At 45.1% G+C, this 27,846-nt stretch overlaps 1 protein-coding gene across 2 annotated transcripts in view; it reads left to right on the forward strand.

The window, feature by feature from the left end:
• Positions 1-27,846, forward strand: part of Ninl (ninein like) — a 150,100-nt gene that overhangs the window by 99,512 nt on the left and 22,742 nt on the right. For both annotated transcript variants that reach the window (XM_076848879.2, XM_076848881.2), the window contains exons 8-17: positions 651-824; positions 5,330-5,466; positions 6,059-6,199; positions 10,977-11,151; positions 12,251-12,361; positions 12,834-12,914; positions 18,234-18,366; positions 18,980-19,086; positions 20,037-20,344; positions 22,525-23,712. In XM_076848879.2, the coding sequence (XP_076704994.2) occupies positions 651-824; positions 5,330-5,466; positions 6,059-6,199; positions 10,977-11,151; positions 12,251-12,361; positions 12,834-12,914; positions 18,234-18,366; positions 18,980-19,086; positions 20,037-20,344; positions 22,525-23,712 (2,555 nt within the window). The remainder of the gene's footprint in view (positions 1-650; positions 825-5,329; positions 5,467-6,058; positions 6,200-10,976; positions 11,152-12,250; positions 12,362-12,833; positions 12,915-18,233; positions 18,367-18,979; positions 19,087-20,036; positions 20,345-22,524; positions 23,713-27,846) is intronic.

The raw sequence follows: 27,846 nt of genomic DNA on the forward strand, positions 1-27,846 counted from the left end.
TTGCCCTTTGAATTCTTATACTACTGAAGTCTTAGAGGCAGCTTTCGGGTTGAGAGTTTATGCCTTCTTTATAAAACTCACTAACACTCCTCAACCATGAACTGTGGGCCTCTGAGTTGTAAGGAAATATTATTCTTCTTGGGCCATTTCTTTTCTTCTTTTGGGGCCTCTCATTTCTTTTCTCGAAGTTAATTTACCTGGCATGGCATATACCTTCCCAGGCTCTTCCTTTGTAAGGCCAGGTGCACACTGTCACCACCTGAGATGTCAAAACCCCTTTATGGTCTCTCTGTTAAGTGATGTGCTGGCCAGGACTGATGGTAGGCCACCCAGGTATAAGGCCTCAAATGGACAGTACTAGAGTAGATGCCTGAGGGTCATTGAGAGAGCACCCGGTCAGGGTCCCTAGGTGAAGATCCCTGGTCTGTTCCCTGCAGATCCATGTGATTTTAGACATATCCTATGGTGGTACCCTGCCTCTTTTGTCTAGGAAAAGGAGCTAATGATAACCTGAGTTCTTGTTTTATACCTCAATGAGAAGGCAATGTGCTGAGAACAGGCTGGTGAGGGTAGAAAGCTGTTAAAACATACAGACGCTCTGGTTTCCAGTCACCCATGTGCTCAGGGTAACTTCTTTTTCCATTGTGCAGGTCCCAACAGAGAACGGCTGCCACACTACCCCTACCACCTCGTCCCTTGTGTCTGTGTGCTCAGGCCTGCGCTTCTTCTCCAATGTTGATGATGGTAGTGGCTTTGCCTTTCCTGAGCAGATCATCGCCACCTGGGCACAGGAAGGGATTCAGAATGGCAGGGAAATCTTGCAGGTTTGAAACTGGCCATTCACAGCTGCCCTGATGGGTGGCATCCAGGGGCAGTTGGGCTGGGTGGGGGGTCATGTTTCCACAGAGAAAGATAGAAAAAGCACCCCATGCAGGGACAGGGCAGGACATGTTCTCTGTGCAGAAAATCCCTTATAGGCAAGTCTTGGAGGAAACATCTTTTCCTTCAATTTCTGCTGTTATTATATAGGAAATTTAAATCTTAATATATAAAATACGAAGAAAATAAGAGTCTCAAAAAGTGCAATTGAAGGTAAGTTCCATTGTCTACATACTTTACCCCATTGCTACACAAAGGAGGCAAGTGCCACAAATTTGTGAAGAGGTCTAATGGATGTCACTGTCACCAGTGTTCCTAAAGAGTCCATGGTGAACCGTAATTGTTCACAAAGCCCCCTGCCAATTTGAGCTCTCCTCTGCCACAGTTTCCACTTCCCCCAGACCCTTCCCTGCCAGGGGTTGAAAGTCAGAGGCTTCTTGTTCTTTACCACCCTCCTCCTGTTTTTTCTGCCACCCAGGAAGCTTCCTTCCGGGGCCACAGGGCCAGCCCTCAGGATTTGGAGAGAGCTTTGCCCTGGAGTGGCAGAGTCAGAGGCTCACAGGGAACAGATGGCTGAGGGGAAGATTGCCTTGGGGACGTGCCATGAGTTAGATTTATTATTTTCTTTTTTAAAATACTCTTATTTTATTTATTTATTTTTAATGTGGTGCTAAGGATAGAACCCAGTGCCTCCCACATGCCAGGCAAGTGCTCTACGACCGAGCTATAGCCCCAGCCCTAGATTTATTATTTTCACTTCCAAATTTCACTTTCCATTATTAAAAAAAAAAATTGTCTACTAGCTGGGGCTCTGTGAGCATAACTGTAATCCCAGCTACTCAGGAGCTACTATGAAGTAAGCAGATTAAAGTTTTGAGGCCAAGCTCAGCAAATTAGCAAGACCCTATATCAAAATAAAACTTTAAAAAAGAACTGGGGATATAGCTCAGTGGCAGAGGGACCCTGAGCTCAATCCTCAATATTATTTTTAAAAATTCTTAGTACAGAAATCTATAAAATAAAAAAATAAGTCTGTCCCGGTTTTGTTTCTATTCCTGGAGGTCCAAGGCAGGTGCAACAACTGACAGTTTGGTGGGTAATCTGTAGTTTTTTTTTTGTTTTTTTTTTCCTGGCACACAAAAAATAGATGTATTTATATATTCTACTTAAAACTTTTTTCAAAATTGATATCATACCATGTATCTTGCTGATTTGTGTGAACTTTCCCCACTTTCAGGCAGTGTAAGTTGTTCCCCAAATTTTCCTTATTAGAAATATCAGCATTTATAAAAATATTCTCATGCTTCAGTGCTGGAAATTTTTTTTGTATGGTATTCCTGAAATTACACATTTTAACTCTTCCTAGGCTCTGTCTTGTTGTTTCCAAAAACATCCCTTTTAGCACAAACCAACAGAGCATGAAGGAGTCCAAAAACAGCCTTTCAGTCTGCCTGCCTATGTGGACGGAGACCCTCTGGAGGCTCAACCTAGCTTTTGCCATCCCTTTATCATCCCTGCCAAAATGGCAAGTCCTACCTGGACAGCTGCCCTCATGATTGTTCTGAAAATCAGAGGCTGTTGGGATCACCAAAAATTTTATTCAGGGGCTGGTGTTGTGGCTTAGTGGTAGAGCGCTTGCCTCACATGCGTGAGGCCCTGGGTTCAATCCTCAGCACCACATAAAAATAAATAAACAAAACAAAGATATTGTGTCCATCTACAACTTTAAAAAAATTTTAAATTTTATTCAGAGAGGGCAAAGAGCAGAGGTGTTCTCCTGATATTTCCTTGGTACAGGGGGAAGCATCTTGGCTGCCATCCTGGTCTGGTCAATGATGAGGCTTTGTCTTGCCTTTTCCATTATTTCACAATTTACTCCTTTTATTGTCTTTTGTTTGCTAGTTTATTTTGGTACCAGGGATTGAATCCAGGGGTGCTTAACCATTAGGCCACTTTATCAGCATTCCTTCCCCTTTTTGTTAATGTTAAATTTTTTCATTTTGAGACAAGTTCTCACTAAGTGGCTGGGGCCTCGGTAAATTGCTGAGGCTGGCTTTGAACTTGCAATCCTTCTGCCTCAGCCTCCCAAGCCAGTGGGATTATAGGTGTGCATCACTGTGCCTGGCTATTGCTTTTTTTTTTTTTTTTTTTTTAATCAGATGGTGTTCTCATTTCTTTTGTAATTTACCAGTTGCCTTCAGGTTTTATTTTATTGAGATAGCAACAATGTTGATCGAATATCTCTCAGCACCTAGATACCAAGCAAGTATCTGTCAAGTGTTATGACCTTATTGAATCCTCACATCAGTCCTGAACATGCTTCTATGTGTAGTTGACAGGGGGGGTGACAGAGTCAGTAGCTTGCCTGGGTCTTAGGATGGGTGGAAGACATCTGTCACTCCACATCTGGGCCCTTTGTACTATATGAGGTTGCTAGTAACTGCTTATTGGTGGAGCTGCCAGCAGCAGCACAGGTCTCTAACCTATAAAGAGCAGTGAGCACCTGAGAGAACTTTCCCCTGGGAGGGAAGTATTGGCAGGGAGAGCCCTTGCTTACACATGTCCAGGCATTGCACACCTGGTTTCTCTAGGTCTCCAGCCAATGCCATTGCACTACTTACCTGAGCCTGCAATAGGGCCTGTTATGAGATGTTCCTCTTGATGCTGCTCTGAGAGAAGACCCCTTAGCAGATTATCACTAAATCATACCCCCTACAACATATGCACCATTTCTTACCTCAGACAGTTTCTGTGGATGAGAAATGTGGGGTCAGCTGAGCAGGATGGTCCCAGTTCATTTTGCCTTGTGAGGTTGTAGGCAGATGTCAGCTAGTGCCACAGTCCTCCACAGGCCCGCCTGGGACTGGAGATCACTTCTAGGATGGTACATTCACAAAAATGACAGGCTGATGCTCACACCTTAGGCAGGAGGCCTTTGTCCCTTGCCATGTAGACCTTTCCCTAGGACTGCTTGAGTATCCCTCCAACATGGCAGCTGGCTGCTCCAGAGTGAGTGGTCAGAGCAAGGAAGCAGCCACATGTCTGTTGACTTAGACCTTTATAATACATGCTGTTGCTTAGTATTCTGTTGGTTACACTGGTCAATTCTGTTTAGAATGGGAGGGGAGCACTCAGAAGGCCAGGAGCCATGGGCTCTCAGGAAGGCTGGCTCCCATGCATGCCACTGTGGTTTCTGATGACTTCTACTCCTGGCAGCTGCGTCGATAGCAGGTTTCTGTCACTTCCCCACACCCTATCTGGTGATACTGTTGCAGAGAAGAGTGTGCTGTGTCACAGCAGCCTTAGTGTCCTGCTGCTCTGTGTGGTCCACCTTTCTTATTAGGAGATGCTAGAAAGTGGGTGGCTGTGAAATTCAAGTCTTCATTTCTCAGGAGCAACCCCAATCCCCCAGGGGAACTGGGCATGTCTCGGCACCTTCTCCCATAGACTGATGTGGTGCCTGCCTCTGGACTCGTGTAACTTCACAATTTTTTAGAAGTCATAGCAGGAAGTAGGAGTCAGGAGTACTTGATGCTGACAAAACAAGTGTGGTAAAGCATTAGTTACTGGCCAATTGAACTGAGAGTGTGTGGGCATTCACTCTTCTGTTCTTTTGTATTATTGTAAAACACATATGACGTAAATTGTTATATTCTTTTAACTGTATTTTTCCAAATTCTGATGGGAAACAGAATCTCTCTGGGATACACACAGCCGTGGCTCCTCCTTTTGATAGATCGTTTACTGACAGAATCATCCATCCATATTTGTGTTTCGTAGGCATAGATGAATCAGGATTCTCTTAGTTTGAAATGGCAAAACCTCAACACAAATGGCTTAGTTAGAGGGAGAACCTTAGGGGCCTGAGTGGGCACCAGGGAGGTGGACTTGCAGGTATGACAGAATCTGAGTCAAGTGGTGGTATTGGGTCTCCCCTGTCTTGCTTTATTGGCTGCTGGGCAGGCCTCCTCATGTGGGCTCCCTAAGGCTTATCCAGGACTTACAGCAGTTGGTTTCAGAGGGATAAAGGACCCTGCCCCCTTGTCTCCACTCAAGTCCCCATGAGGTGCTTTTTGGCTTATGTCCTTCCTACACCTCAAGCTTTCTCCAGACAGTGGGGCTGTGTCCAGCCTGGGTAGCATCCACCCCTGAGGCAGAGACAGGGTATGACAGGGATGACTGAGAACACTGCTGAAAGGGATAGGTGGCCTCATGACTAGAGGAATGTGGTCGGGGGCACCTCATGACAAGGATGGGGGGGTAGCCTGTAGCGTAACTTGGGACTGAATGCGGTGCCCACCACCAGGAGACTTTTGCAGTCAGAAAAGAGATAGGTACTGGCTACAATAGCCATTATGGGACAGTCCCTGGACTGTCCTTAGGAGAATTAGGAAGTATGTTTGGAGAAGTCCCTTATCTTCTTGTGCCCAATGGGGCTTGCTATTTCCAGAGCCTGGACTTCAGCATGGATGAGAAGGTGAATCTTTTGGAGTTGACCTGGGCCCTCGACAATGAGCTCCTGACAGTTGATGGTGTTGTCCAGCAGGCAGCCTTGGCCTGCTACCGTCAGGAGCTGAGCTACCACCTGTAAGAGCCCACCAGGGACCAGGGATTGGGGTGAAACTGAAGTGACAGAGCCAAGATCACACACACAAGTCACCTTTTTCTTTGAGAGACCCACCTGTACTTGCTCAGATGTCAGGCAACAGTGCAAAACTGTCGCCAGCAGGAATAATGGTGGCCGACATTTTCCTTCCCTTTATGCATCCAATGTAGAATAGGGGCCTGAGATCCAAGGACTCTTGGCCTAGCTGGAGACAAAGTGTCAACACAGAAATCCTCTCACATCCTGAGCTCATCTAGATATGTAGCACACTGTAGGAGCTCTAGGCACAAACTCCCTGGGTCAAAAACCTTCTAGAAATTTTACTTGCCAAACATTTGGGGCACTTCCCCAACACCATTTATAAAATGGGTATAGCAGCTATAGAAAACACACTAGGAGGTAGTTGTGGGGGCAATGAGGTCAGCTTGTGCTAGCCCATACATCGTTTCTGTAACTGTATCTGTTTTTATCATATACACAGACATGGGACTCATGGGGTTCAGAGTAGGCACAGGTGGAGTATGTCAGGTCTATGGTGGGGACCCCATCTGACCAGTCTCCTTTCTATGGCAGAACACAAGTGGAACAGTTGGTGCAGGAGAGAGACAAGGCAAGACAGGACCTAGAGAGAGCCGAGAAGAGGAATCTGGAGTTTGTGAAAGAGATGGATGACTGCCACTCTGCCCTGGAGCAGCTGACAGAGAAGAAAATCAAGTAGGTTCTGGGCCCAGAGCAGTGGCTTCTGGGCAACCATGGTAGCAACTCTTCACCTGGGGCCTCTCCTGATGCGTTGCTGAGAGCAGGGGTTGGCATGAGGCTGCTGAGGCCACAGTTGTGTGTGCTGCAGAGCTGAGGCCCTGAGTTTCACCTGAGCCAGAAGACAGCTTTGAGGATGTCCTTTCTGAGAGAAGGTACATCTAAAATGCAGTCCCAGTCTTTAAGATGTGGGTGCAAAGTGCCTGGTGTCAGCTGTGCATGCCCAAGGATGACAGGGAAAACCCCTGGCTCTGCCCTCACATACTTCAGGGTCTGCCTTATAAAAGCCAAGGAGGCTCATAATCTGGATATGTTCCTATTTGACTGTGAGGTGGTGGAAGCTTTGAGAGGGGCTGGCAAATGGTTTTTCATTGATTTGGCTGGTAGAGGGATCCCAGGGACCAAGGCCTGACTCACATGTCACAGCTCTAGTTGCTGAGCCAAGCCCTGCTGTAGTTTCAAAGTGTGGTGTTGGCAGATAGATAGACCAGAGATAAGGACACAAAGTCACTTCTCTGGTTTATAAGCCAGAGCATTTGAGGAAGTATTGCCTGTGAGATTTTCCAGACTTTGGCAGGGAAGTAACTTCCCTATACTTACTGTGGGAGTCTTAGTGGGTGGTAGGTGGAGTCAGCACACTGCTTGCTGGCCTGTGGTCCCTCAAAGGGTTCAGCTGTGCACCTCCCCCACACAAGAAGATAAAGGAGGAGGGAGAGAAAGGTGGCATGGGTATCTTGATTACTCTGAAAACCTCTCACCTTTGCCTCCCCTGTCATGTGTGTTGTGGCATTGGAAAGTGACACTTTTTCACAACAGTCCCCATACTATGTGTGTCATTCAAGATACACAGAAAGCCTCTGACACAGACCTGATGGACAGTTAAAGGGATTTCATAGGAATTTTTACCCTCCCCCATTTGCCTCCCATGCACCTTGGAGCATTCACCCAGCCAGCAAGGAGACTTTTAGCATTATTGTGGCTGGTAGGGAAGAAAGATGAGCAGGAAGTTGGTTGGGAGGAGCCAGAAAAGCTGTGAATAGTACCTTTCTTGGCTTGGTCAGCCAGACCCAGCTACCATAGAGGATGCGGATTGATCCCAGTGAATGGGGAGCTCAGCAGTCAATACCTGTCTCATAGCGCTTTGTATTTGGCTAAACCTTGAGTTTATGCCAAAAGCCCATTCTTCCTTTGCCAAAGACCATATCTTCTTGGCTGTGCAGTCTGAGGCCCAGAGGTTGAGCAGACAATGTGGTCTGAGGCTCCCACGAAGACTTTTCTGGCCTATGAAGCTGCTGTGGTATGAGTGTTCTGTCTGTGCAGATGGTGCCTCACATAAGAGCCTCTGCCACCCAAAATAGACCATTTTAATTCCATTTTCAGCCAAAGAAACTAAGAGTTGAAGCAGTTTAGTAACTTGCCCACAATTTTGTTTGGATGCATGAAACTGAAATGTAGGTCTTCTCCTATTCTTATACTGGTTTTTGTTTTATTTTATTTTTGGTATCAGGAATTGAATCCACGGGCACTTGACCACTAAGCTACATCCCCAGCCCTTTTTATTTTTTATTTTGAGACAGAAACTCACTAAGTTGCTTAGGTCCTTGCTGAGTTACTGAGGTTGGCTTTGAACCTGCAATCCTCTTGCCTCAGCCTCCCAAGCTGCTAGGATTACAAGTGTTGTGCCACCGTGACAGGCTTGCACTATTTCTAAGACAACTTATTTAGTTTGAGAGTATAAGAAAATGGAACCTTAAGTGAAAGAAGCACTGAGGGGTCAAGAGTTTGTTCACATCGCCCTGGGTCAGCCATCATCCTCAGTCAATTCTTCTCCACAATCTGTGCACTCAGGTCTCTGCAGATATGCCCTGCGTGGAAGCAGGTCTCCACTTCGACTCCTGTAGCAGACACCTTCCCTCCTATGACAGTTCACATGGGCAGACTCTGGGCAAGTCAGGACTCCCTACTGTGTCCACCTGTGCCTACTATGTCCACTTCCCATCCATAGTGGCTGGGGAAGGCCAACACAGTATGCTGAGGCCCACACATGCTTCTGTATGGTGTGGGGAGGAATGTGTTAAAAATAGAAGTGAAAAAGAGTTGAGGGTATAACTCAGGTGTAGAGCACTTGCCTAGAGATGGCACTATGGGGATGGGGCTGTGTGTGTAGTAACTGTGTAGATGTGTTTGTGAAAGAGCAAGTATGTGAGTACATGGGTACGTGTGTGTGTGTGTGTGTGTGTGTGTGTGTGTGTGTGTGTGAGAAAGAGTGGGTGTGTAAGCCAGCATAGCTACACACTTGCTTCTACCAGCTGCTAAATAAAAGGCCCTTGCAGGATTGTGGGAATTTTCAGGAAAGCTAAAAATTAAGTGTCCTTTTGCCAAACTGGTGTCTGGGTAAACCGAAAAGCGCAGATGTGGGAGGCCTACCAAGTCATATAGTCATGGTGCTTGACCTTCCTGTGGTTGAGGTGGGCCAGGGTCACTGTCCTGAGCCCCCTGCACATGGGGGTTTATCTCCGAGGGGTGGTTAAGAAGTGAGGCAGTGATGTTTCTGCTCCTGTGAGCAGTTGACAGTCTCCATTCATCTGGTGCATCTGAAAAGCCCAGCTCAGCTTTTCTGAGTACACTCCTGCTACATGAGTTCCTGAAAGCCAAGTTGGAGAATCCTCATGGTGAAGGCTATTCTTGTCTTGACAAGGTGCTTATCTTTGCTCCCCTAAGCTGTTCTCCTTAGTTCTCTGTCTTCCCAGAACTGCTTGTGAAGTTGGTCCGGGTTTCACTGGCAAAGTGAAATTTGTTGTTAAAAATAGAATGAAAAGGGGTTGGGGGGATAACTCAGGTATAGAGTACTTGCCTAGTATGCACAAGGCCCTGGTTTATATTTCCAGCACCATAAAAAAAAAAAAAAAAAAAAAAAGGATTGAGAGTCTACTGAGAGAGGCTAGTAGGTGAGTTACTAGAATGTCATTTCCTTTCTCTTGATAACCCACCCACCCACATTCTCCTAACAGCTCTTTTAACAATGGTTAATATCAGCTTCATGACTTTTTGGTACTAGGGATTGAATCCAGGGACACTTAACCACTGAGCCACATCCACAGCCCCTTTTATTTTTTATTTTGAGACAGGTTCTCACTAAGTTACTTAGTGTCTTGCTAATTTGCTGAGGCTGGTCTCAAACTTGTGATCCTCCTGCCTCAGACTTTCAGGTTACTAAGATTACAAGTGTGCCATTATACCCAACAAAGAAGACTCCTTTTGAAACAAATATACCTAAAATCTAAAAGTAAGTTAATTTTGGATAATCCCCTTGAGTAACCAAGAGTTAATTTATTCTAGTTGGAATGTGTGGGGCTTGATTATCTTCCAGCCACCTGGAAAGAACTTGGTGATGTCTTTCCTAGGAATTAGGATCATAAACTCTACAGTAGTATCTCTGTCTATGAATCTGGTTGAGGGACACATGAAGAGATTCTGAGCTGAAGCCCAGAGAGCCTAGTGGGCTTCTGGATCTCATTCTGTGAGCAGTGGGGAAATTATCAGTAGGTTCCTATAGGTAATTTTTATGGTTAAGTTTTTTTTTACTATGTATGTAGTAAGTGACATATTCATTATAGAAAACTCAGAAAATAAAAATAAAAAGAAAAATAACACCAGAAATTCTATTTCCCAAAAAGGATTACTCTTTTCAATATCCTTCCATATAACAATGTCCTTCTATCCATATAACAATATATAAGATGATATCATATTATATATACTTTTTTGATGGCTGCAGAGTGTCCCATTATGTGAGTCTGCCTCCTTTTTTTATTTAACCATTTTCTTTTCATTGTGTATTTTAAAGGTTTCTAAAGAATGGGGTGACAGGATCAAATATTGTATGCTGTAAAAATAGTAGTTTTAAACTTAAATATAAACTTAAATTAAATATTGTGAAGTGTTAGTCCTATTTGTCATAATGTGTTTTTTTCCTAAAAATGAGATGTCCTTCCTCCATCTTCTTGCCCTTTGGGTATTTCTTCAAAGTTCTGAGCCAAGATTAAAAGCCTGGGTTTTGACAGCTGGAGGATGTCCCATACTTCTCTTATACTCAGTCCTGGACACTGTCAACCCTTCTGAAGTCAGAGTCTCTTTCATCTGCAAATCTAAACAGACTTGGTTTGAGAAATGTGTCAAGAGACTATTTCAGTAATAAGACTAAGATTTGATGGAAATGGTTGTTGCCAAAGATGAATGGAAATTTTGAGGGGAAAAAAATGCTACCTATATCTTCCTCTTGGGAATTCTCTCTTGAGAATTCACTTTCCATAGGTTTCATGCTGCCTGTTTCTTGCAGAGGGAGGCTGACTTTTACATGAATCTGGTGTCAAAGGCCTTATCAAAGGGCTGCTGCAGGATAGTGTGGTGCGATGCTGTGCAGTGTAGGTTTGGAAGTAGAAAAGCTGTGCATCAGTGATACACCCCAGAGAGCTCTGACCACTCACTCACCCCAGGACTCCAAGGGCAAGGTGCTAGCATTCATGTAATCCAGCAACACCCCTTTTCTGATAAGCATCAGGCCTGCATGAGAAGTTCATCTGCTAAAAGCCAACCCCATCTGCTGAGCAGAATGACAGGGTCCCAGATGGCTGGCCAAGTGCTAAAGGTGGTGGACTTCTGAGAAGAAATGCACCCTGAGGAGGCAGGTGGCACACCAAAAGAGCCCCAACATAGAATGCATGCTGTGTTACAGGAACCTGGAGGAGGGGTACAGGGGAAGGCTGAGTCTCCTGCGCTCAGAGGTGGAGATGGAGCAGGAGCTGATCTGGGAGCAGGCCTGCAGGCAGAAGGCTGCACTGGAGCAAGATGTGAGCCGCTTGAGGGCTGAGGAGGCCAGCCTCCATGAGAAGCTCACCCTGGCCCTAAAGGTAGGTGGGGTGCATCCCTGTGAAGATACAAATGGTTGGCAGAGTAGGGTGTTGTTACCTTCTCAGCCAAAGGAGAACATTTCAACTTTGTGAGGAGCCATATTGTGGCTCCCTCTAGTTCCCATTCTTTGCTCAAGGTCAAATAAACCTGAGATCAAGGAGGGCCAGCCACCACAGCAGGTCTGGTGGTATCCTCAGAGTCTAGGAGCACATATAGAGTAGCCTGCCAGAGACCAGATTTGTGGCCTGGAAGAGACATGGCTTTGGTGAATACCCATGCTCTGCACTCCCCCTGTGCTTGTCTCCAGTGAGGTTCAAGGCTGCAGAACAGGTAGCTGAGACTTAGAGGCACTCATCTGTGTGCCTGGTTCCTGCTCTTCTGTTTCTCCTTCCTTCCTAACTTGGAGCCCAGTTGCTTTCTTCCACATCTGCCCTGCCTCTTAGCAGTCTCTCTCCTCTGGGAGGAAAAGCTGGACACAGCATAAATCACTTACCAGCCTTGTTGTCTGTAGAATTATATCCCTTTGACCCTTCTCACTACAGTCCCCAGTGTCTGCAGATCCCACCCTCCTTCTCTGGTAGACCTCTGAGCCCTGTATCAATAGGGCAGTTTCAGATCTCTCATTTAGAAAACAGCTCAGGCCAGGCACAGAGGCATACACCTGTAATCCCAACAACTTTGAGGTTGAAGCAGGAGAATCTCAAGCTTGAGGCCAGCCTGACCTTGTACCAAAAAATAAAATGGATTGGGCATTATTGCTTAGTGATAGAGCACCCCTGGGCTCAATCCCCAATTCTGGGGGTGGAGGAATGATGCATTCAGCCTTTTTTTTTTTTTTTTTTTTTTTAATCACCCTTAACTTTTCTAAGCATGCAGAATGGGAGAAGAAAAGTAGAGACAATCAGGAAGCCATCTTTGTATAGCCCCACCTGTTCAGTGCAGAGGCAGTGGGTACATAGATGCCCTGCCATAAGGGTTGTTCCCTGATTACAAATGCTGCTTGGTACAAGCCTTCTACTTTAAGAGAGGTGACTCTGAGACCTGCTGACATCCTCCTTCAGTTCCTAAGCCTGGTCAACACTGGCCTGTGTCTCATAGGAAAACAGTCGATTACAGAAGGAGATTGTGGAGGTGGTGGAAAAGCTTTCAGATTCAGAGAAACTAGTCCTGAAACTACAGAACGACCTGGAGTTTGTGCTGAAAGACAAGGCAAGTCCTTCTGCTGATTTTGAGTCTTCAGAGGGAAGCCTGTGGTAGCAGGTAAAAGCTGTCTGTATCTTGAAAAAGAATATATAGGTGACTGAATTTAATGTTTTTCTACTGAAATTCTAGAACCGAAAGAAAGTTAGCATGGCTACCTTACCTTGTTTTTATACCTCTTTGTGACAGTATTGGGTGTCATCTGTGACCAGGGACAGCACCATTTGCATGGGCCTCAGATACCCATTCCCAGAGTTGGGGGTAAGGAGGAGGGTTAGGGCTCTGTGCCACCTCAAGGCTCCCATGGGGCTCTCCCCATCCTCTGAGGAGAAGAGGGACTACTCAGGGACAGGAAAGTCAGAGTGGTTATTCCTGGAGGTGCACAGCCCACCATGGAGGAAGGTTCTCAGAGTCAGGACTGCAGAAGCAGCTTCACTGGCCTGAGGGCCTTCCCCTGATTACTTGTCCTTCTCACTTTCAGCTGGAGCCACAGAACATGGAGCTGCCATCCCAGGAGGAGCAGTTTGCAGTACTCCTGAAGGAGTATGAGCTCAAGTGCCGGGTACGTGCCCCACCCAACCTGCCTAGCCACCTGAAACAGCCCTGTGTCTTGCTGTACCTGGGACTGAAGCCCTCACTTTTGTCATTGATGCACAAAACCTTCCTGTACCCCTACCCTACCCCTAGTCCACCCTGCAGCAGCAGCAGGAAGGGGTGCCTGTGAAATGGGCTTGCCCTGGAGGCTGTCGAGGTCTGCCTGGCTCAGACCTCTGGCCACGTGCAGCCCTCATACCTCTCCCCTCCTGGGTGAACAGCACTCTTGGTCTTCAGGTGTAGAGTGGTCCAGCAGGGGATGGCAGGAGTATCTTCTCTAGGCAGAGTGTCTAATAGAGGTTGCTCAGCCCTTCATAGGCACTGTTGAGTCATGCCAAGTGTGCCCAGGGACCAGCCAAGATTCTGAGATAGAAGGGTGTACTTTCAGGATCAATCCTCTTGAAGAAATTTCATTATAGGACACCAGATGTGGCAGTACTCACCTATAATCCCCATGGCTTGGGAGGCCAAGGCAGAAAAATCTCAAGTTCAAAGCCAGACTTAGCAACTTTAGCAAGGCCCTAAGCAATTTAGCAAGACTCTGTTTCTAAATAAAATTAAATATAAAAGGGGCTGGGGATGTGGCTGAGTTTTTAAGCACCCCTGAGTTCAGTCCCCAGTATAAAAAGTTAAAATAAAGAAAGACAGAAAAGAACATGGAAGTAGATGATTGTAAACATGAACACCTACATAGGAAGCATTATCGACTGAGTAAGAATAAGTAAGACACATCTTCCAATTGTTAGCCATTTAAAACTATATGGTGGGTCTGGGATGTAACTTAGTGGTAGAACGTGTGTTTAGCATATATGAGGCCCTGGATTCAAGCTCCACTGCACCCACCAAAAAAATCCTCCATATATAATCCCCATTGACAAAAATAAGAAACATCTAAGACAGATGAGTTAACTGTTCCAAGTTCAACACTATAATTTGTGACTATCTGAAGATGTGATTATGTGTGAAGTTGACAGTTCTATCAGGTCCAGGTATAGTTAGTTACCTTGTGTGCTAATGGATTAGACACAACTGGTTTTAGTTTTCTCTAATTCTTTCCATATGTAAGTCACCTATAAGTATTCATTCCAAGTCACCTCACACTAAAATGTGATTATTTCTGGGGATACTGTTAATAGTCATTGTTAAGGGCACCAAAATAATTTTCTGTGATTTGAAAGTGGAGCAGATAGTGTGGGGAGGACATCTGTATTCTTAAAGTTGGTAATTAATATGGGATGCCCTGTCTCCAGAAAAATAGATAAAACATTGTTTGATTTTAAGGGTCTATTATCAGTTCATTTCTCATCCAATTTAAGTACATTAATTACTTTGTTTGTGCTGCACATTGCTTTGCCAACACCAGAGGATAAAGGTGAGCCTGACCTATGGTTCTGAGTGGGCTCTGCATCTGCTGCTGTGGTTTGCCTCTGACTCCAGACCCCAATCCCAGGTGCCCTGCTGGTTTTTCTCTGCACTGATTCTTCCTTTTAAAAATCTTGTGTGTGGTGAGCCGTTGTCACCCTTCCTCTGGACTTATTTGGGGTATATTGGGGACAGTCATACAGGTGGAATGTGCTGGCTAACTGTCTGCCAGGATCATAGTCACATGCTGGGTCTTTCTTTTGAACTTGTTGAGTAGACTAGGAACCTAGAAGTAACCATCAATTAATATGTGCCTTTAGTGCACTGGATTTTCCAAACATACATAAATCCTTTTTCTTGAATGTAACTCTGTTACTTATTTCACCTCTGATTCTTGAAAATCTATTTTTTGACACATTGCTAAAGATATTTTACATTTTAGTGCTAACTGTTTATTTAAAAATTTTCCCTTTCCATATTTTTGGGATATTTTTGGCTATTTCCAACTAATATTTAGAGCATTTTTAAAATGTATACAAAGTTGCGAGCATAAAAATACAAAAATAGTGCAATGAACACCTGTGTAAAAAGAAGGGAATACCCTTTTTTAAAATTTTAATTGATATATAATTGAACATATTTACGGGGCACAGTGTGAGAAAGTCTATGTGAATACAGTGTGTAATGATCAAATCAGAGTAATGAGCATTTTCACCTCCTCAGACACTTATCAATTATTTATATTTGGAACCTTCAAACACCTCTTACATTTAAATTGAGAAATGTAATAAGTTCTTTTGAACTATAATCCCTGGTGTTTCCTTTTGATTCAAAGGAGGCAGTGCTTTCTTGGCTAGAACACTTAGGTAGGAGACGTTGTGTTTATCTGGCCCTCATTGGTGATGGTAATGATCACCTGGTTGAGGTGTTGCCTGATTTCCCTGACATATGATTGTTTTTTTCTCCCTTATAACTAAGCAGCAGGGAAACACTTTAAGGCCAGTCATGCATCCAAATTGTCCTTGAATTTAGCATCCATTAGTGATTCTTGCCCAATTCAGTCCTTACCATGATAATTGCAAAATGATTTTTTCCAACTCCAGCACCCATTCCACATCTGTCAAGCTAGAGAACTCCCATTTGTCTCTCTGTTCTTGGTATAGACATTAATTCCCCTTTTCCTCCAGTAGCTTTTAATTCGTTCATGTGCTAGTAATTCTGGTGTTCAAATTGTGCAACCTTTGAGCAGTAAGAGTGTCTTCTAGCTGACTGAGGGCATCTTTTATGGTCAATCTCCAGGTTCCAGAAGATGCATCTTCCTCACTGTGCATCTCTCCTTCTTCCCAGTGTCACTTCTCTGGGGTTTCTTGTGCTTATAATAAGGATATTTGCCAGCAAGGACACAATGCTTTCTCTTGATGCAGAATTCCCTTTCTCTTTCAGTGTCTGTCATTTTAACTTTCCCTTTGTCTTTTGACTGTCAGTCTCAGTTTTATGGTGAGGCTGCCCTGGCTAAAGGGGAGTCTGAAATGTTAATTAGATTCTCCTTAGAGATTCTCTGTGGTTTCATGTCTTTATTGCTACTCAGAGTAGCATATCTTTGATCAGAAACCCTAAATTTGATTTTCTTTTTGAACTTTTCTACATCAGTCCCTAACAGATACCCAGTTTTTCCCATTTTCTGGACATACACAGGGCTTTAGACCCCTACATTTATTCTTAATCAGCTTGACTGGTTCCCCACAGGCAGCCTGCCAGCACTGGTTTCCTCTCCACACTTCTGAAAGTTGCTTCTTGGTATTGATGTTGAACCCCATCTAATTTCTGATTTCATTTATGAGCTTGCCTTCTCTCCACTAACCAGAAGGAAAGCTCCAAAGTTCCAGAGTCTGCAGATTACCGGGGCTACAGGAAATGATTGCTAGGCTTGTCATTAAAGTCTGTCTCCCTGGCTGGTGCAGAAGTGCCCCAAAGTTGCCTTTAGTGTCCTTAAACCACCCCAAATAAACATGTAGTGTCTGTGACAACAGAGTACTGGCTTCCTACTCATGCCCAGCTCCCTCCTCCTGTGGAGACCCCTGGTGCCCAGAACACATGCCACCTTCAACAGTCATGACAAACCACTCCTGGCCTGGCCTATGCCCCCCATCATCTGAGAGAACCTCTGTTTTCTGGCACTACTGAATTTATGGAATATTTCTATGCTCTCAAAATACCCATTTTGGGTGGCAGAAAGAACCACAAAGTCAGCAGGGCCTGACTTTGGGTGGAAATGATTCTGTAGATGCTGCCTTCTAGATCAGCACTGGCTAATAAAAATACAATACCAGTCACACATGTAGTTTTAAGTTTTCAAGTAGGTACCTTAAAAAATATAGAGATAGGTGCTGTTAATTTTAATAATATATTTTGTTTAATCCAATATATCAAAATTGTTATTTTAATACATAAACAATTGTTGAGATATTGTACAATACCCCCAACTTTTTTTTTAAGTCTTTGAAGTCATATTCATATTTCAGGAGCTCATTAGCCTATATGGCAAGCAACTCTGTTTTGGACAGCTCAGGACCAGATGAATAATGAAGCTGCTGTGTTGAAGGGCAGGGCCAGTTAGCAACCAATGAGTGCCTGTTCTGTTCCTAACCTATTCTTTCCCCAGGACAGAGCTGCTCTCTTCTCAGGAGAAAAGTGCATTTTTGCACAGGGGATTTGGAGGTGCAAATGACCCTCCATGAATTTACTTCTTTAAGATGCCCAGTGCCTGGCCCTCCTCTGTGGTGGCCTGCAGCTACCACAGACAGGCACTTGCTCTAAGGGGAGACTTGATGATACAGTTGGCAGGCCAAGGCACTGGCCTCCACTGGCCTCCGGCAATGGTTTCAGGAAGATTAGGTTATTTAATGAGAGCTATCTGAAGAGGTTGTAAAGAATTAGAAATTCAAAACTCAGGCAGCCACTATCTTGTGGGTGTGCCATGTGGGCCTCCATTCCTCTCCACAGTGTTCAAATGGGAGCTTCCTCACAGCATGGTAGCCAGCTTCCCCCTGAGGGAGTGTCCTAAGAGACACTGTGTGGCAACTTGTCCTTAAAAGGCATATGACCTCACTTCTGTGGTGAGAAGGTCAGATCAGTCACAGAGTCACAGCTCTGCCTGGGACCCAGGGTGAGGGAGAGAGACCCACAATCAGGAATGACTGTTGCTGTGTTTCTGGAGAGTCTACAGGATTTGGAACCATCTAGGAAAATGAGCTGGAAACTCTTTCTCCTATCCCTTTTAACAAGCAAGTGCCTCGACCCGTTTATCCAGACATGCTTCATTAAAGTGCAGACCCCAAACGTGCCAGCTCCAATGCAGACCCTTCCTTTGAAGCTTCCTCCTCTGTCTGAAGGGTGTGTCTCTCCCTCATTTCACTTCCTGTGCCCATGTGGCCTCCACCTACTGTTGTCTGCTTGCTAATCATCCTTTCTGCTTTGCGGCATTTGATCTAAGGCAAGTGGCATCCTCTTTGGTATTTAATAACTGCATCTTCAGAACCCTTTGCATATTGCTCAGCAGCTGAGGAAAGAATCCCAACACATAGTCCAGGACATTATGGTTTCTCATGTGTGATTTTAAACAAAGCATCTGTAGTTTCAGATGTTGGAAATTCTCTGTATTTTCCACAATTACCTTATTATCCACTCATTTTTTTTCTTTGAGCCTTTCCTGTACTTCTGATGATCAAAACTCATCTGGGTGTGAGATTGACTGGTTTTTGCTCAGCCTAACTAACATGTTAAGAGTCCAGAATCATTTCCTGCTGGCCTCACAGTGTGCTTAGACCATTTGGCTACTCCCTAAAAATGGGGCTGGTCCTGGGCTCATCCTTACTGGGCTCAGTGGCTGCAGCACCTGGAGGTGGTAACTGGCTCTACCCCATAGGATCTGCAAGATTGCAATGATGAGCTACAAGCTGAGCTGGAAGGCCTGCGGGCACAACTGCCTGAGAGTTGGCAGAGCCCCTCAGAGGTCCTGGGCACCCATGGACAGAGGGTCTCTGGACGTGGCCCAACAGGTACGAGCCTGGCCCTGGCTGGTGGGGCTCCATGGAAGTAGCTCAAGGCTGGATGTTTACATGACCCTTGAGACCAGAGGTGGTGAAGGAGTGTGGAGAGTTTTGCCATTGGTTATAAATGGCGAAGGTTATGTTGATCTTGTGAACTCAAGGGAAATACATCTGCCCAGTGAAGCGTCATACGCAACCTTGTAGCAGAGCCTGGAATTTGGAAGGCAACTTAGGGTAGCTGTGGGGTGGGCATGGGACAATCCCCACTGAGGGGAAGTCCTGCCTGTATGCAGAGACTACGTTCAGGTGCCCACATTCTCAGGTGAGAGAATTGGGGCTTTGATGAAACTTGTAAGGAGCCCTCCCAGTTCTCTTGAATAATCTGTGTTCTGGTTAAGACCGGCTGCCGATTTTTGTGGAGCAGTAGCTTTTATAATATGGTGTAATCCTTTTTGTTAGCACCTCATTTCTCACAGATGGGGCACAAGGAAGGGGTGCTGTCTTCAGGGTGATGAGATGAAGACAGGATGACTGATGTTATCCACATGTCAGATTGGAAGGTTCGGAAGGGAACCTGAGGTGTCCTCAGCATAACGTAAGCAGAATGTCCTCTCATTCACAGGCATTTTGTCCGTGGGTGATTCCCCTCCAGTGAGTATAGAAACGGAGATAATGATGGAGCAGGTGAAGGAACGTTACCAAGATCTCAAGATCCAGCTGGAGACCAAGGTCAGGGGACAAGGGCACCATGGGCTACACACTGGCAGCAATTGCTTCACTGAACCAATGTTACCACACACGGCTGCCCTGGCACCTGCATCTGCCTTGTAATGGGCCAGCTCAGAGAGGAAAGATTGTAGGGAAAAGTAAATAAAACTGATATTACCCCCCAGGCCCTCTGTGGGGGGAAGTAGGATGTAATAATAATGATGAATGACAGGGAAGGAAGGGATTTGTTTTGCTCTGAGTGTCACATGAGGATGTGCTAAAGATAGCTGTGTGATGGACAGCTTTTCCTACTCGTCTGCTATTGGGAATCACAAGGACAAGCTTTATTCTAAGCCTAAATGACCAAGAATTTGCCCTCTATGGGGACTCCATGTGCAGGATCTCTCAGGCTGAGTGTGTCCTCTTGGATGAACTTGTCCCCTGCTCTGTTAATAGTAGTAGTGGATTTTAAGGACAGTTTCCAGGACTTGCTGTCATGAATCCAATTCATCTGTCTGATTAGCAGTTGTGTCCTTGATCTCCCTGAATAAATTAATTGGAAGCTCCTAGCATGGCGTGCCCACCTATGTCTGGATAGTATTCCTTCTGTAAGGTATTCCAAGGTGTTAAGAGCCACTCTGCAGGTCTTGTGAAGGCTCCTTAGATCTCTCAGTAGCTATCATGCCCTCTACCCTCTTCATGTCACCTGGCCAGGTGCCCAGGTTGGCCCTGAGCCTTCAGACCCCATTTACTGGACCTGCTTTGGGGGGGTCACTGTGAAGTCATGGCGGATGACATATTGCATATGGCCAGCCTGGCCATATGCACTCAGAGAGTGTTGCCTCCTTCCACAGACCCGGGGGCCTAGTTAGGTCTAGGCCATTGTGCCTGGTAGCTTCATATTTCTGTACTTAACAGTTAGCTCATATTTAGGACTTTCTGACTTGTGTTGCTCATGGTTCCCTCTTTAGGTAAATTACTACGAGACGGAAATTGAGGTCATGAAGAGAAGCTTTCAGAAGGAGAGAAAGGACATGGAGCAGGCTCACCAGCTTGAGGTTTGCACGTTGGAAAGCCAGAAAGCAGACCTGGAAGCGTTGTATACCAAGTCTCAGGAGGTCATCCTGGGCCTTCGGGAGCAGCTGCAGGATGCAACTCGTGGCGCTGAGCCCGGGCAGACTGGGATGGAACAGTGCTGTGCACAGGTGCTGTGTGGCCTGGCCCAGCAACTGAAGGAGGAGCTGCAGCTGAGGCACCAGAACCAACTACAGCAGATAAGGTCTGTTTGGGTTTGGAGCTCATGACTAGGGTTTCTTGCTAACAGTCAAATTTTGAAATTAGATTTAGGTAAGCTCTTTAGGATTGCAGTGTCTTCTAGCAGGATGAGTTTTCTCTGGGTAAATGAATGAGGACTGAAAAAATTGATTGTTGTATTAAAGATTTTTACTTTAAGGCAAAAATACCCTTTAAACAGAATTTGGGAAATGGAGTAGTTTTTTGTGTAGAATTTTAACTCTGTTCTTTCTCTTCTGCCTCAGACTTGCCTAGTAGGCAAAGGCAGAATTTTCTCTATCATTTAGTATAGCAGTCTGGTTTTCCAGGACATGGTGGAATAAGGGGAAAAAAAGTCCAAAAGCCTCCCCCAAATGAAAAAGATAGTTAATTTGGACAGGTCAGAATCTTCATAAAGGCTGAAATATTTGTACCAAACCAGGGAAAAGGGCTATTTGGAAAATCTGAGTGTGGTATTTTGGGTGTTAATGGTGGGAGTTACTTGCAAAATGCCACGTGTTCTCCCTGTCACATGAGGCTGTCTTAGTAGAGTTAGTACTTGTTTATTGAGGACATGGTGCTGGTCACTGGGATACAGACCCATGGAGAGCATTATCTCCCACAAGAAGATGACCCCTCCTACCACCTGGTCATTTTACGTCATCCAAGCAGGACCAGGACCTCCCCCAGTGGCCGGGACTGAACAGAATGACTCAGGTGAGGGTTGTGCTGAGGCTAGTTATGTTCACCTGTTGATACAGTGACAGCAGGAAGTCAAGTGACCTTCGCAGGGAAATCATTCCTGACATAGATGAGGCAGGCACTCCTCTTGGTAGAAAGAAGTTAGGGTTACCTCAGTATGTGAGATGTTAAAAAGAAGAATCAGCATTCCCTCTTCTCTGCCCTCCAAGATGATGCCAGTGTACCCACCTAGGCCACTGGGGACTCACAAAAAACTGACTGCTATTGTCCTGGAGGATAAAGAAGTAATTCTTTTTTTTTTGTGGGAGTGGGTACTGGATTGAACTCTGGGGCACTTAATCACCGAACCACATCCCCAGCTCTTTTTTGTATTTTATTTAGAGACAGGGTCTCACTGAGTTGCTCAGCGCCTTGCCATTGCTGAGGCTGGCTTTGAACTCGAGATCCTCCTGCCTCAACCTCCAAGCCACTGGGATTACAGCTGTGCGCCACCATGCCTGGCAAGAAGTAATTTTTAAGTCATGTGTTTTCCCAGGGCTCTAAACTCTCTCTTTTTTTTCTTTGACCTCATCAGATAACTTTATTCACACAAATATCCCTTAATTTATAAAGCCTCAGCCTAAGTAAAATAAGTACACAAAAAACTGTCTTAAACCCAAGAATGTGAGATAAGGTCTAAAAGGGACTCAACCCTTTTAGACCCACCTTTGGGCCCCCATGAGGTGGCTGAGGGACAGGTATAAGGAAGCCACCCTCTTCCTCAGCATCCAGGATGCCCCTGCCCACCTGCCCAAGCCATCTTGGGCCTTGGAGTTCTCTGGCTCCTCACTCCTGGGGAGCTTATCCTGCTACTCAACTGGGCTCCTCATCACACCTCTGTATAGAGATAGAGCCATAGGCAGCCCCATGTCATTTTCTACCATCCTGTCTTGGCCAAAGTGTACAGTGTGCCTCGACAGGCTTGGTGTTCCTGTCCAGCCCTCATTCCACACCAGAGTCTCAGGTGCCACAGGCCCCAGGCCAGCCGCTTAAGGGATTTTCAAGAGAGGTTTTAAATACAGATGAGTTTCAGCCGTTTTACTAACACTCAAGACCAGCACTGTCTGACAGCACTCACTGCGATGATGCGCACATCCTCTGTCCAGTTAAGTAACTACTGGCCACACTTGACCTTTGAGCACTTGCAATGTGGCCAGTGTGACTACAGGATGGAATTTTACTTCTACATAATTGTAATTCCCTTTCATTTAAACCATCCCATGTGGTGGGTGACTTCCATTGCTGGCTTCTGTGTGTAGACCTAACCCCCAGGTGTGGAAGCCCTGGGCACAGGGACATAAAGAAGGATACAGAAAATCAGTCAGGAGAGAAGAGTTAGGCAGTTAGAACAGGAGTCCTAGTGGTCTTTTCTTCCCTGAGAATAAGGGTCTGGGGTTCACTGTGGCAGAGCCCATGTTTTTGTGACTCATTATAATATTTCTGTAGGAAAGAGGCAGAAGATGTGCTGACCCAGAAACTGTCATGGCTGGAAGCCCAACATGTTGCCCGCTGTGAAAGGCTGTCCCTGCAGCATCAGAGCGAGAAGGACCAGCTGCTGCAAACGCACCTGTGGCGACTGAGGGAGCTGGTGGCACAACTGGACCTGGAGAAAGAGCAGCAGGAAGAGAGAGAGAAGGAGATCCTCACACGCTGTCAGAAGCAGCAAATGAAACTGCAGGCAGTGATGAGTGAGGAACAGGCACAGATTTGTAGATCCATTGCTCTGGAGAAGGAGAAATTGGAGCACACCTACAGGAAGCAAGTGGAAGGGCTTGCCCAGGAGGCAGAGGCACTGAGGGCCCTCTTGAACGATGGAACCACTGTGACGGGCAGTGAACAAGGGGGTATACATGGCCTCACATCCCTGTGCCTAGGTGGGGAGCAACCACTGGCTCGGTTGGACCTGAATACTGATGAAGAGATGAGGGAACTGGCAGGAGACACGCCTGGCCAGAGGCGAACTGAATGCAGGGATTTACCCAGCCAGCCTTGCTGTGTGGACACCACACAGAGCCCAACCCCTGTTCTGGTATCCAGAGAGTCCTTGAAAAGCTTCAGCCTAGGAGAGAACTATCAGGGTCCGCTCAGTGCTGGGGAGGTAGCGTCTGTTCCCTTGGAGAAGAGGTCATACATGCAGCCATGCGAAGGGAACAAGGGAGCCATTGCAGAGGAGCCAGTGCCTTCTGCCAGGGCCCCAATGAGTCTGGGCCAGGCTGATGCCCAGGAGCTTCCCGTATTGGCCACAGAGGGGATTGCCCAGTTGGCTCAGCCCCAGACATTGGAGCCATGGCACAGCCCAGCCACTTTGGAGGAGCAAGCCAGCAGCCTGAGCAGGGACCCAGCCCCTGAGAGTGGTCATGGCCAGGTCTTTGAGGGGATGTCCAGAGGTGGTGACGATGCCCTGGAGACCTGGCTTGAGCACAGCCAGGAGGCTGCCTGTTGGGGGTCCTCCCTGTTACACTCCAAGCTCCCAGACCCACAGCAGCCTGGGCTGGAGTGTCTTACTGCCCTGGAGGAGACAGAGGCCAAAATGGCATTGGAGAAAGAGAAGAGTGATATGAGAAACAAACTTCTCCAGCTGGAAGATGTTGTCCGGGCTCTCGAGAAAGAAGCAGACTCAAGAGAGAATGACAGGTTTAGTTTTTCCTTTTCTTAAAATGCAGAACTAAACCCAGTAGCCTCTCACTAGTGACTGTTACATAGTCCTTCCCCACTGGCAAGCTCACAGATAGGCTAACTCTGTAACCTTGCACCTGTGTAGCCATCATGAGCCCTGCCCCAGGCATTTCTGGTCACTGGGTGCTCAGCAGGTGTGCAGAGGAGAGGCAGGGCAGTGCTTTCCTGAGCAGCTCAGCAGGCTCTGGTATTTCTGTCTCTGCCTAACAGAACAAGGTCTGTGGTTGGAGGCCCCATGTTAGTCCTGGATCATCTGTGAGGCCTCTGCCTGCTGAGTTTGAGAGGCAGGGGGTGAGGGACTACAGCCCCTCCCATGTGTACTAGACACTGTTCTTGGCCTGCACACTGCTGTGACTGCTGGCTTTTCCAGAGCTGCAGAGCATGGCTTTGAGGGCCCCTCACCTGGCTCCTACCTGGAAGATGTTTATGGATACTTGTACATCCCTGTGCAAGCACATGATGCTGTTCCATGACATGCTCCATGCTTGCTGTCATTTAGTTCCATTAGTCTCCATACGCACACCTACAAGATGTTCAGTCCTGTGGAAACAGGCTCCAGGAGGTCATTGTCCATGGCTCTTGTCCATGTCAGTAACACTGACACAGCAGACATGGTGTGTCCCAGTAGTGGCCATAGTCACATAGGAGTGATGTTATCTGTATTCCAGTCCATGTGTACATTGGGAGGACGATGGAAAGGTTACTTCCTTTAGGAAAAAATAGATGTGGGACTAGGGGTGTAGTTCAGTGATAGAATATTGGCTTAGCATGTGTGAAGCTCTGAGTTCTATCCCCAGTGCCAAGAAAAAAATTAGCATTTATGATAAACCAGAAGAAATAAATGTCAGCATACCAGCCAATTTAAGAAAGAAAACTTGATCATCAGCTGGAAGCCCAGCATCCCCAAGGGCTACCCTGCCCCTTGCTGGCCCAAAGGGCTGTTCCTCACCATTCAGGTGTTTTGTTTTGTCTCACACCTTTGCCTCTTAGGGATGTAGGCTTGTTCTCACTGCCCTGATTTCTGGATAGCCCCATTGATGAAGCAGAGGTGGCACCATGTCCAAGGAGGGTCATAGTGAACATAGTGTTATGCCTTTCCTCTGTGACCACTCTAGATGTAGCCTCCCATGTATGGACACATCATAGACAATAGCACACAGTAGTTCAGCTTCATGAATCCTACTCTGTTGTCCCCTGCGACCATTCTCAAAGTTTTATCTACTCTTGGCCTCCAAGCCTGAGAGCTATAGCCTTCCTGGACCTGAATTCTGGAAGGCTGCCCTTGTCCCCTCTGCTGTCCCACCATGTACTTTCAAAACTTTCATTATCTCAGACAGAAACTGTACCCATTAAGCGTTGACTTTTGCTAGTATTTTGTGCAAGTTTCTACTATCACTCTTCCTAAGGGTTATTTGCCTGTAGTTTTCTTGTGTCTTTGGCTTTGGTATCAGGATAATGCTGACCTCATTGAATGAGTTTAGACTTCCAAACTCAACAATTTCTAATTTCCTTTCACTTTCCTCCTTTTCAATTTTTGGAAGAGATTAAGATGAATTGGTATTAATTTTTTTTAATGTTTGATAGAACTCACCAGTGAAGCCATCTACTCTTGAACTCTTTGTTATAATGTTTTTAGTTGTTGATTTCTCTCCATACCAGTTGTAGATCTGTTCAAGTTTTCTGTCTTTGTAAGTCTATTTTGGGAGATTGTTTGTAGGAATTTGGACATAAAGTTTTGAAGAATGAAGACATTTGGCATAATGGCCATTAGTTCACATACTTGCTTTTTCTCAGATTTGGTTGAAACATTTTAGGTGTAATTACAATATGGTAGCATTGCATGCTTCTCAGCCTATAGCACCTTAGGGGAAGTTTGTTAACTCCTTGTATCATATGCTTGCCCTATGGGACCATGATCTTTCTTCAGAAGAAAGTTAGTAAGGAAATTATTTGGAGTAGATTTCCTCACTTTCTGAATACCTGAAAAAATGTCTTAAATTTTTCTTCATTTTCTAAAAATAGTATTCCTAGGATTACAAATCCAGATTAACAGTCAAAAGCTGTTCTTCAGCCCTTTGAACATATTCTTTCAGTATTAGATTCTACTGTTAACTTGTGACAGCTACTCCAATAGTTCCTTTGAATATGTATCATTTATCTGCTGCTGCTGTAACAAATGACCAAAAACCCAGGGGCTTAAAACAACACTGATTTGTCATCTTAAAGTTGTGATGGTTAGAAGAGTAAAATAAGTCTCATTGGGCTAAAAGCCAGGTGCTGGTGCTAGCAAGACTGCATTCCTTTCTGGAAATTCTACAGGGAATCGCTTGTGTTTTTTCCAGCTTCTAGAGACTGCTCACTTTCAGATTCATGCCCCCTCCTATCTTTAAAGCCATGGATGGTGGGTCAAGCCCTTCCCACATCACATGACCCTGATGCTGACTCTTCTGCCTTGCCTTCTACTTTCAAGGATCTTGGTGATTACATTGGGGCCACCCAGATAATCCAGGATGACCTATCTAAGGTCACTTAGGTAGCAGCCTTGATTCCCCTCTGCTATATGATGTTACATGTCCACAAGTTGTGAGGACAGGGACAAGGATGTGGGCATCTTTTAGAGGCTATTACTCTGCCTATCACAGCAGGTGATTGACTTTTGTCTTTTGGCTGCTTCTAAAATATTCTGTATCTTTGGCATTTTACCTTTGGTATATATTTCTTTCTTTTTAGCTTTATGTTAAAGTGTAATATACATAAGAAAAATGCACATATGTACAGTTCAGAGAATTTTCAACAAATGAACACACCCAGGTTATCTTATCCACACACACACCCAATATCTCTGTTACTAGCAGTCAGAGCAAGAAACAGAACACACCAAAGCCCACCTCCATAAGTGGGTAAACTGCTAGCCCAAATTCTAACAACAGTGATTAATTTTTTTTCTCTTTTTTCTTCATGTAGTATATACTCTCTTGCATCTGATTTTCTTGGCTCATATTTTTTCTTTGCCCCTATTTTTGCTTATAGCTATGATTCATTTATTGGCATTACTATGTAGTACGCTGTTAGGTGATTATCCTACAATTTGTTTATTTTTTTCATCTGTTGATGGATATTTCAATAGTTTCTGGTTTGGGGCTGTCAATATAGTACTGTGATGAAAGTTTTGTACATGTCTTTTGAAGAATTTATGTCGTCATGTACCTAGGAATGGAATTGTTAAGTTGTGGAAAAAGTTGGAGTTTTCTTTTTGTTTATCCTATTTAGAAAACATCATTATTTTGAATGTTTGGGATATTGTCTTATGAAAGTTCCTCAGCCATTGCTCTTAAAATACTACCTCTCCTTGGCCATGGTGGTGCATGCCTGAAATCCCACTGAATTAGGAGCCAAGGCAGGAGGATCCCAAGTTCAAGGCCAGCCTGGACAACTTAGTGAGAACCTGTATCAAAATAAAAGATTAAAAGGGCTTGAATGTAGGGCTAAAAGCTCAGTGCTAGCTTTTAGCCCAATGAGACTCATTTTATTCTTCTAACTACCAAAACTTTAAGATGACAAATCTGTTGTTTTAAGCCTCTGCATTTTTGGTCATTTGTTATAGCAGCAACAGATAAATGATTACATATTCAAAGGAACTATTAGAGTAGCTGATACTGAAAGAATATATTCAAAGGACTGAAGGACAGCTTTTGACTGTACTGTTAAAAAAAAAACTACACACAAACTGCTACTTCATTTATGGTGCTAATTAGATGTATGATGTTAGATCTTTTCTGCTTTTTCCTCCATTTATCAACTTCTCTTATGTTTTTCCATCTTCTTTCTCTTTTCTCTGTACCACACCCAGGTTATCTTATCCCACCACGCACTCAATATCTCTGTATTCAAGTTACTTCTTTAACTCTAATCTGTTTAAACTCATTCAGTAAGTTTTTATAGACATTTGACTTTTTGTTTCTCAAGATTCTGTTTGAACCTATCTGATCATGATGTCGTCTTATAGCTTGTTCATTTTTTGAAATTTCCATCCTTAATTTTTGTAAAATTGTATAATATTTATTTTTAGTTTGTGTCTGATAATTCTAATAT

This window comes from Callospermophilus lateralis, chromosome 3 (genome assembly GCF_048772815.1).
Source record: "Callospermophilus lateralis isolate mCalLat2 chromosome 3, mCalLat2.hap1, whole genome shotgun sequence".
Classification (NCBI taxonomy): Eukaryota; Metazoa; Chordata; class Mammalia; order Rodentia; family Sciuridae; genus Callospermophilus; species Callospermophilus lateralis.